Genomic DNA, 10,829 nt, shown 5'->3' with positions numbered 1-10,829 from the left:
GGGGAGGAGGAATAGCCAGGGCAGCTGGCAGAGTCACTTTGAGATGTCATCCATCCTGTACATTCAGAAATGATGAAACGGGGATAATGACGAAATAGCCGCACAAGCCACAGGTCACCCCTCTGCGGGTCCAGGCCCCATCTCTTGCAGTGTTTCTTGGTTTTCCTCACCTGTACAATGGAGATAACAGTTGCAGCAACAGCCTTGTAGGGCCGATGATGTAATTTGACTATAAAGTGGTTGGCAAATATGAGCGATCTGGCCTCCGCAACCTGAGCTTGCTTCGTCACTCCACGGTTGGCAGAATGCCCAGTTCCCAATCTCCGTCTCCATGGAGCCTGTCCCCATGGCTCCTGTCCCCCAGCTCCCTGAAAATTGTGTCCCTAGCACATCTCTTCTTGTAATTGTTTTGAAACAAGCGCTGCCCAGGCTGACCTGGAACCCCTGGCTCAAGCTATCCTCCTGTCTCAGCCTTCTGAGTAGCTGCCATTTTGTTCCAGCTGCAGGCCTGGGACTCACTAGGTAGACAAGGGTGGAATCAAGTTCACAGAGATCTACTTTCCTCTGTCATCCGAGTCTTTGGATTAAGTCCTGAGTTCAATTCCCAGCAACCACATGGTGGCTCACAACCATCTGTAATGAATTCTGATGACCTCTTCTGGTGTGTCTGAAGACAGCTATGGTGTACTCTTAAATGAAATAAATAAATCTTTTTTAAAAAAGATGGCTGTGAGCCATCATGTGTGTGTTTGCTGGGAATTGAACTTAGGACCTCTGCCACACTGTTGCTCCAGCCCGCCCGTTCCGGCGTAATTCACTGTAGCTGTCTTCAGACACACCAGAAGAGGGCGTCAGATCCCATTACAGATGGTTGTGAGCCACCATGTGGTTGCTGGGATTTGAACTCAGGACCTTCGGAAGAGCAGCCGGTGCTCTTAACCACTGAGCCATCCTCTCCAGCCCCCTTGAATTTGAAATCCTCCTGCCTCTGCTTCCCGAGTATGGGAATACAGGTATGTGCCATCATGACCCATTCAAGTGGCTGCCGTTTAGATTGTGGCAAAGTCTAATCTGTCTTATCATTTTGGTACACATAGGTAAATAAGCAACCACTCACCCACTTTTTTTTTTTTTAAAAAAGGCATCATCATCATCATCATCATCCCAAGATCAATCAGGACAATCTGTCCTTCTGTTTTCATCTAAGAGTTTTATACAGTTAGCCTTTTCTCTTTGGGCCTATAATCTACTTTGAGTTAAAATTTTGTTTGTTTGTTTGTTTGTTTTTGAGATAAGCTTTCTCTGTGTTGCCCTAGCTATCCTGGAACTCCTGCCCTTGCTGGTGGTGGGGGTAAGAGTGGGGTGTTTGTTTTGTTTGAGACAATGTCTCAGGTATCCTGGGCTTTGTAGGCCAGGATGGCTTCCTTGAACTCTTGATTTTCTTACCTGTCTATCCCGAGTGCTGGGATTAAGTTTGTATTCTTTAAAAAAAAGGGGGGGGCTAGTTATTATTATTTTTTAATTATATATGCGTGTCTCAGTAACTGGCGGAGTTACAGCCAGTTGCGTTGTGGGTGCTGGGAATTGAACTTGGGTCCTCTGCAAGAGCCGTTCATATTCCTAACCTGTGAGCCTTCTCTCCGGCTTAGTTTATAAACTTGTAATCACTCGACACTTTTGGAATATCTTTGTTTAGGCACTTAGGCATAGAGAGAGTCAGGGCCTAGCGGATTGTCTTCTTGTGGCCTAACCTAGCAGTTTGCCTGTAAATGTGTATGTGTGAAGGAAATGGGGTTGGGGTACGGGGATGACGCCTCTGGACTTATCTCTTAAGGATTTCTCCTCCCTTTGTCTTTCTCAGGAAGCTCCCACCAGATCAATTCCACATAGGTGAGTAAGCAGCGAGGTTCCTAATGGCGCAACATTCCAGCAGCTTCATCTTCACAGCCGCCACCATGTGGCCACAGGCTGCCCACATGTCTTCATGAGCTGTGCCCATGAATAAGAGTCTCTGATTGCCAGGCGGTGGTGGTTCACGCCTATAATCCCAGCACTTGGGAGGCAGAGGCAGGTGGATTTCTGAGTTCGAGGCCAGCCTGGTCTACAGAGTAACAGCCAGGGTTAAAAAAAGAAAGAATCTCTGAGTGTCCTGCTGTCTAACTTGTGACTGTCATCAAAATCCCTCATTTGGAGATTTTCTTAAAAATTAATTAATTTATTTAATGTATATGACTACACTGTAGCTGTCTTCAGACACAGCAGATGAGCAAATCGGGCCGGGCACTAGTGGCACACACCCAGCACTTAGGAGGCAGAGACAGGCAGATTTCCGAGTTTGAGGCCAGCCTGGTCTACAGAGTGAGTTCCAAGACAGCCAGGGCTACATAGAGAAACCCTGTCTCGAAAAACCAATCCAAAAAAAAAGAAAAAAAAAAAGCGAACCGGATCCCATTACATATGGTTATAAGCCACCATGTGGTTGCTGGGAATTGAACTCAGGACCTCTGGACAAGTAGTCAGTGCTCTTAACCACTGAGCCATCTCTCCAGCCCTCATTTGGAGCTTATTACGACATCTTGTAACAATCTATTGTACAAGTCCAGCATCTGTAACTGATGTTTCCTCGGCCTTTCCCTGGATCCTCCACCCGGTGCTGGCCACCTCCAATGGTAAAGGCCAAATGCAGCTTATCTAAGGTCACCTGAGCTAGAAGTCTGGAGAGTATGGGGTACATGGAAGGCCCCGGTGGTTGGAGACCGCCTTTCCTAGGAGACCCCCAAACACATGCTCCCTGAGACACTTTGGACCTCAACATTTCCTTCTGAACCACAAGGCAAAATAAAAGGAAAGCTATGTACCTAACTCAGAAGACAAGGCAGGCAGAGGACTGTCTGACGAAGCCCCCCTTGACATGTTCTATGAGAACTTATCAAGGTGGTGCTGGGGGGTAGGGGACCTCGATGATCAAGCATATGCTTAGCATGTGTAAGAGCATAGGTTCACGCCCCAGCGTGATGGTTTCAGTGAGAATAGCTCCCCTAAGCCCAGATGTTTTAATATTTGGCCCCTACTTGGTGGAACTGTTTGGGAGGGATTAGGAGGTGTGGCCTTGTTGGTGGAGATGGCCTTGGAGGTGTCAAAATTCCACACAACTCCCAGTTTGTTCCCTCTCTGCCTTGTGCTTGTGTCTCAGGGTATAAACTCTTAACTATTGCTTCAACACCCGGCCTGCCTGCCTGCTGCCATGCTTCCTGCCATGATGGTCATGGACTAAGACAACTGTGAGTCCCAGTTTAACTGTTTTCTAACTTGTCTTGGTTATGGTGTCTTATCACAGCAGTAGGAAAGTAAATAAGACACTCAACACTCAAAGACTACAAAAGCCAACACCTTACTGCTATTATATATATATATGTATATATATATATACACACACACATATATATTTGTTGTTTTCTTTCTTTTTTTATTTTTTATTTTTATTTTTTTAAAGATTTATTTATTATTATAAAGAGTACACAGAAGAGGGTATCAGATTTCATTATGAGTGGTTGTGAGCCACCATGTGGTTGCTGGGATTTGAACTCACGACCTTAGGAAGAGCAGTCAGTGCTCTTACCCACTGAGCCATCTCACCAACCCCTTTCTTTTGGTTTTTTGAGACAGGGTTTCTGTTTTTGTTTTCAAAACGGGGTTTCTCTGTGTAACCTGGAACTCGCTCCATAGACCAGACTGGCCTCAAACTCAGAGATCTGTCTGCCTCTGCCTCCCAAGTACTGGGATTAAAAGGTATGGGCCACCACTGCCCAGCTTCAAACACAATTTATTTAAGACCCTTTACATTTATTTTTATTGTATGTGCAGTGGTGTATAGTGCATGTGGGAATGTATGTATACATGTATTGTGAGGGTGTCAGATCCTGGAATTAGACAGTTGTGAGCTGCCATACCAGTGCTGGGATTTGAACCTGGGTCCTCATCTCTCTAGCCCCTTAAGACTATTTTTTTGTTTTGTTTTGTTTTGTTTTGCTTTTTATTTTTTTCAAATATGTCAAATATTTTTTGACATTTGAGAAGATGTAAGAGGAAAACAAGAGCAGAGAGCCAAGGAGTCCCCATGGAGTGGAAGGGGCCTTGTTCTACAGCTAGTCCCAGGACTGCTCAAACCCAGAGCTGGTTTTTTTTCTCTGCCCACAGTGGAGCCCAGTGACATCCTCTTCAGAGTCATTTCCCAATATTTTCACCTCTTTACAGACCACTAAGATCAAGTGACTTGTTCTCATTTATCCGCTACAAAGTGTCTGAGGCAGGATTTGAACCCAGAGCTCATCAATTCTAAATTGTGCAGCTCTGGCCACAAGAGAACATACTTCCTGCTGAGACCTCCGGGGCTGGGAATTAGGCTCAGCTTGTAAAGCGGTGTCTAGCATGGATCAGGCTCTGGGTTCAATCTTCTGCAAGGAAGTCATACTGTTTCCCCAAGCTGTCCTGTATGTAGGCATATAGAACAATTCAGCTCCTCTACACTTTCTCCTGACAAGGCTGGAAGGCTCTAGTGTTCCCTGAGCCTAGGGAGAGTGGATATTTGAGGATCCTGACACTATACACCAGAGGAACCTAAGAGCACCCCACGGGGCTGGAAGCAGATACAATGATGTCTAGGACTGCCAAGATATCAACATGGTCATTGTGACAGATGCGGGAGGGGGAGGCAGAGGAGAGCCCTGAAAGGCCCCATACCTTTCTCTGGGTTTTAAGGGAAAGGCAGAGGGCCCGTGCCCCTGGCAGAGGTTACTAGTGAGAGCGGAGTCTGCTGCCAAGCCGGCTTTTTGAAGGCGTCATCTTGGTCGCACTGGTTCTAAGAAAGCAGTTCCCTCCCCTCCTTCCTCTGTCGGACCAGCTTTGAACGGAAGGGCCCACTCAGGCCTGGAGATACCAAGGCAGGGGAAAGGCTGGCCATGGCTTTCCTGGCTTATGCTTCGGGGTTGGGAACACAGGAGAGCGAGCGACTGTCATAGCCTCAGTTTCCTGAACAGCACTTGTAAGCTAAAGGGGAGGGCCGCAGCTGGGCTACGCACTCACAGTGAGTGAGCATGGGTCAGCCTTTGTCTGAGGAGATGGCCATTCTTCATGCATAAGACATTACAGAACACCCCTGCCCAATCTACCCCTCCCAGGGTGGCTACTAAGAAGAACCCTAGCCGGGTGGTGGTGGCACGCCTTTAATCCCAGCACTTGGGAGGCAGAGGCAGGTGGATTTCTGAGTTCGAGGCCAGCCTGGTCTACAGAGTGAGTTCCAGGACAGCCGGGGCTACACAGAGAAACCCTGTCTCAAAAAACAAAAAACAAAAACAAAAAAACAAACAAACAAACAAAAGAACCCTAAGATAGGTGAGGCTGTCTATATCTTCTCTCTCTCTCTCTGTCTCTCTCTCTCCCTCTCCCCCTCTCCTTGATTTATTTTATTTTACTTTATTTTTGAGAGAAGCAGAATCTATGTCATTATAGCTGGTCTCAAACTCATCTAGACTAGCCCAGGCAAGTCTGGAATTGACTCTACAGCCCAGGCTGGCTTCAAACTCACTATATAGATTGAATTCACAGCCATCCTCTTGCCTTGGCCTCTCAGGTACTGGGATTCCAGTTGTACAGTGACTGTCACACCTGGCTTCTAACTCAGGTTCACTCACTTGAGGAGTAAGTTCTGACAGTTCTAGGGAAGAGAAGAGGGTCTCCTGGGGCTACCCCAAAAGGTCAGGCCCTGGATAGAATCCCTGAGGAAAACACAGATGTTTTTAGTCTCTGCCTTCAGCTCAACTGGAAGGATCTGGTTTTCCTCTGCGGTTGGGGGGAGATGTGGAGATAAATCTAGGGTCTTTTACACAGCAAGCGAAAAGAACCGGGTTTACAGTCTTGGGGCACACAAAGCCAGTCTGGGGTCAGGAAGGGAAACAAAAGAGGCAGCTATTCTCCAAAGGCCACTCTCTGGAGTCGGGGAGAAGTGAGGAAGGCCTTAGCTGCCTTGGCCCAACTTCAACATTTCTTTCTGATAAGGAACTCCACACCAGCCTTTCATCTGATTGGGTCTTGTCTCTGGGAAGGAAGTCAAGGGTCAACCTAGACATCCCTCTGCCTTTGTATGAGTCTCTGCTCCTGCCTGGGCCACATCTCCTTGTCTAGGGAGAGGCTGGAGCTGAATTGTCTTTTTCAAAGGCCTTTTAACCTTTTTATACCCGTACCCTTGACTGGTTACCACCTTAATCTAGACTTTTCCTCAGAGAAAAGGCCTTAGGCTAAGAAGACAGGGCCTTCTCACCTGGAGAGCGAGGTAACCCTCCTCCTGGAGAGACTTGGGACTTCCAGGGAGGTCTGACTCATACTCTCTCACCTTCGGGTGCTTTCCAGCACATTCTCCTAGCAGCTCCAGTCAGCAGAGCTAAGGGAGCCTGGGTTCTGGCCTCTGATGGCAGTTACCAGACTGCCAGGTAGTCCGGGAAGGGGTCAGGGGGACACACAGGTGGCCTCTGAAATCTGGTAAAACTTGTCTTGACCAGCAAGCCCCACCCAGCCCTCTCCTTTTTAATTTATGGCGCGGGACGAGACTCAAGAGCATTTTAACAAACATGTTTATTAGAAAAGTAAAAATATTGCATAGGTCTTAATACTTGAACATCAAGTGTATTCATGAACCGTGAGTATCTTCGTGTAAACAGATCTAGATGGAAGACCCAGGTAGCACTCCTCTTGGGGGGGGGGAGAGGGTTCCAGCCCCCCCACCTCCCACCCCAGCCCATCCCCTCACAGTTCAAATCCTCCAGTACATGGGCACGGGGACGGGCTGGATGCAGCTCCCAGGTGTTTTTTCTTTTCAAGTGTCGAAGATCCCAAATGATCCTAACACCCACCCCCTTCCTACTCTTACATTCATGCAGTCTGTAAGATAGCTGCCTCCAACATGTCAGTAGTGAAGCTCCGATCCCACCCCCACCCCACCCCCCAAAAAATCAAACAAGATACAAAACAAAACGACAAACACACTTGGTCCTTTCAGACCAGGAGATACACAAACTGTCGGAGATCTCCCCTCGCCTCCCCCACCCCCCCAGCACACAGCCCGGGCAGAGGCCAGTGCAGACCAGCTGCCCTTCTGGCTCTGGCCCACAAATGCTCTTATAACTTGTCAGTAATACAAAGAAAAATAATAAGGTACATGCCACATACACATCCAGCCAGAAGCCTGTGTGGCTCCTAAGCCTTTGTTTCATGCTACAGTACTGAGGGGCATGTGCCCCAACAGGGAAGCCAACCTGCATACAACCTAGAGACTCCCTGGACGCTTCCTTCTCCCACCTGGCCCTGCGCCCCTCAGGTGGCTATTGTCAGTTTTCTAATACAGCGGGACAGTCCTTCGGTCCTTGCCTGCGGGTCTCCACCATAGAAATTCCTTGTCTTCACTTTGGGGTGGGGGGTGGGGCAGTGCGGACCACCCTCTCCCCCCTCCCCCAGGACGTAGTTCAACACTCTTCAATGAGCAGCTGCTCGGAGCTGTAGAGTTTCTTCTTGATGACTCTGAAGCCGGTGCTCAGCGTCAGGGACTGGCTGTAACCAGGGACCAAGGAAGAGTTGGCAGAACTTAACAGCCCCTGGATCTTGGGCCAGAGGCGAGAGTCCAGGCGCAGCACCAGGGTCAACTGGAAGGTGGGCACTAGGCTGGGGTCGAGGGCCAGCTGAGCCACGCTATGGCAGCTCTTGCCTTGCTCCACACAGACGTCCAGCAGTGCCCCCCGCAGGCCGCACGGCTCGCTGTACGCCAGGCGCAGGAGTTCCTTGCCCACCTGGCTCACCAGCTGGTTCGGCATCAGCAGGCGGGCAGGGCGCCGCGAACCCAATCGCGCCTGGGACAGGCTCTCCTGCAGCAGCTGCATCAGGTTGGCACACAGGTGCTCATCCTCGGGGTCACTGAGCAGCTCAAAGTCGGGCAGGGATACCCCATCCAGGTGTGAGGAGTCTGGATAGAGAGGACACAGGGAAAGGTATTAGAGCGCCTTCCACAGGAGCTGGACGGGAGGGGGAGGTGCAGTTTTACTAATCAAACAGCGTTCCTTTCCACTCCGTGCCTCAGTTTCCGCCCCACATTGGTGCCCTCTAACCCTGGGGTAATCTGGTTTTTCGTGCTGGGGTGGGAAGCCAAGGTGGCTTTTGATCGGTTCAGCTTGCTTCGTCCCCACCTCCCGGGACCCTCCCCCCACCACCACCCCGCGAGTCCAATTCGGCACCGTCTCAGGGCTCACCTTCCTCCGGCCCGAAGCCACTGTTGCTGCTGTCCAGGGACTCGCAGTCCGAGCTCTCCAGGCTCGCGCAGCGGTCAAGGCCCTCTTCTCTGGCCGCAGACCCCCAGGCGGAGCGCGGCGGCCGATCAGCGGCCGGAGTTCGGGACGAGGACGAAGAGGAGGACGAGAAACGATCCCAGAGGCTAGGCATGGCGGGGTCAGACGCCAGGACGCCGGCTGCTGAGGTTCGGATGAAGGCGCACAGAAGCCGCTGAAAGACAAGAGAGACAAGGATTTGGCGTCAGGGTCGGCGTTGCACGGGATTTGAGGGCTCTGGGGCCCCAACAGCCGAGGTCGCTCCCGGACAAGATGTGCACCCCGGACAGGGACACTCACCAGCTAGCGCGGTCAGCGGAGATTGCGGACCAGAGCGCTCTTGCCTCTCGAAGGGTGAGCGAACTGATGCCAACCCCCGATCGCTGCCCGGACCTGTCCCTTAGAACCCTCTCGCACCTCCCCCCTGCCTGCTCCGATCCCCAGCACCAGCGAACAGCAGCCTATAAGGGCTCTCGGGGCTAAGCCACGCCCCCTCCAGGCCGCAGCCCAATCGAGACCCGGGAGTGTGGCCCACCCCAGCCAATAGGCACCCGGCGCACGTTCGCAACGTTCTCTCCTGCCTGGTGACAGCGGCCTGGCCCCGCCCCCGCGGAGCCCCAGAACGCTCGCGGCCGAACCCGTCTCCCCTCGCTTTAGCCTCGGCCACACCCCCTTTCTGGAAAGGATCCGAGGCGGCTTTCAGCAGCTGCCAAGGTCCCTGAGGGCGCTCGCGGCAGGGGAGGATCAAGGAAAGACTTGTTTATTATAGGGTCGCGTTGCTGGGGGGAGGGGACAGCCCATGACTGCACTGGGACGGAGAGTTGGGGGACCTGGTGCGGCGTTGAGCAGGTGGAGAACGGGGTACCCCCAGGTTCTGGGAGCCCATGGGCAAAGGACGCTACCGTGCGCACAACTGGATGCCCGTGGGACCGTGGCGCGGCGGCAGACGTTCCTCCGTTGTCCCATGAGCATCGGTCTCACGCTGTCTTTGCTGGCGACACGCGATGCACTTTTGGTAATAGGTCCAAAAAGACACGGCAACTCAGGGTCATCGGCTCCCACGTCTCCCCATCAGTGTTCCTGTTACTCTACAGTCCCGAGGGAGCAGGGTGTGGGTTCAGGAGGACATCAGTGCTCGCCAAGACGATGTTGTCCTCTAGCAGAGGGTTTGGGTAGGACTTAGAGAGTTCACGGACTCCGATGCATAGCGCCTGGTCCAGGGCCAGGGAACAAGGGTTCACATCAAACCGACACACTGACCCACCCGCAGTCCTTAGGGACAGAACACAGCAGGGCCAGTGCCTCCCAAACCCACTGCGGCAGAGCCCCTGGCGTCCGCCGGGTCCTAGAACCCCTCTCATGCTTTGTGTTAAGGGGGAAAAAGGGGACCCCTCTCAATGCTTTGTGTTAGGGGGGAAACGGGGTGTGTGTGTGTTGGGGGAGGGAGCAGGAGAATTCAATTCAATGGAACCCAGGACCGAGGTCTTTGGAAAAGTCCAAATGCAATAGTCATCAGGGGTTTCATCATTCATGCGAGGTAACAGGAAATCCAGCCTGGCAGCGATGCTCGAGGGCTGATAGCAACTGTTTGGGGTGGGAGGAGATTCAGACGGACTAGACCTGTTTGTTTGTTTGTTTGTTTTTTAAAGCTTTATTAATGTAGGACACTGGGACCCTGATGGAAGAAAAGGCCAAACTTACATCAGACACTCTGGCCCGGCGGGCAGGAACCAAACCAGATCAGACAGGCAAGCATCGCATTGCTACAGGGCAGGTTTGCTTCTGACACATGACACTTGCCAGGGAAGTCAGGCCACTGTCCTATTCAGCCCCACCCCCACTGCCCAATTTCATCTTTTTGACGGAGTCTCATGGCTGGCTGGCCTGGAACTCCCAGAGATTCTCCTGCCTTTGCCGTCCTAGTGCCGGGATGAAAGGCGTGAGCCACGCAGCATAGCTCCTACCACCGATATTTTTAAAATTAAAATTAAAAGCCTGACTTTTAGAAAAGCCGGGTCTTAGAACTGCAAAAAGATCGGAATCCAAGGTTCCCTCACACGCACTCTCATTTTACAGGTGGGAGACCCACTCCTTAGAACACATTTATGAACATCTCCCCCTCCCCCGCGGGGGGTGGGGGTGGGGTGGGGGTAGTTTCAGATCATGAGACACAGTTAAAGACAGCTGCAGAATAGAGGGCCTTGCTTGCTTGCCTCTGGAGCGTTCTTTCCTGACATTTAGACTTGCCACTTGCTAGGAGACATCGGATAGGGTGGTAAGATGAAATGCTTCCGCAAGAGCAGGTGACATCATCCTGCAATGCCTTTCACAGAGGTGGAGAACGTTGGGGCCCGGTGTGAGTGAATCTTCCTACTGCCGGGAGAGAAAGGAGAAAAAACCAAAAATCAATTGACCAGCAGGGCACCCGTTCCTCCAACTAGGCTGAGCCTGTTGAGCATAGAC

At 51.4% G+C, this 10,829-nt stretch overlaps 1 protein-coding gene across 1 annotated transcript; it reads right to left on the bottom strand.

Moving 5' to 3' along the window:
• Positions 1-6,608: 6,608 nt before the first annotated feature.
• Ddit4 (DNA damage inducible transcript 4) lies at positions 6,609-8,831 on the bottom strand. Its single transcript, XM_031347108.1, has 3 exons — positions 8,667-8,831; positions 8,292-8,541; positions 6,609-8,008 (listed from the first exon to the last, which is right to left on the bottom strand). The coding sequence occupies exons 2-3, from the start codon at positions 8,479-8,481 to the stop codon at positions 7,515-7,517; spliced, it is 684 nt and encodes a 227-aa protein (XP_031202968.1). The 5' UTR covers positions 8,482-8,541; positions 8,667-8,831; the 3' UTR covers positions 6,609-7,514.
• Positions 8,832-10,829: the final 1,998 nt, after the last annotated feature.

This window comes from Mastomys coucha, unplaced genomic scaffold (assembly GCF_008632895.1).
Source record: "Mastomys coucha isolate ucsf_1 unplaced genomic scaffold, UCSF_Mcou_1 pScaffold3, whole genome shotgun sequence".
Taxonomy (NCBI): domain Eukaryota; kingdom Metazoa; phylum Chordata; class Mammalia; order Rodentia; family Muridae; genus Mastomys; species Mastomys coucha.
Note: the sequence above shows the minus strand (reverse complement) of the source record. Positions and strands in the feature narration are given on the sequence as shown.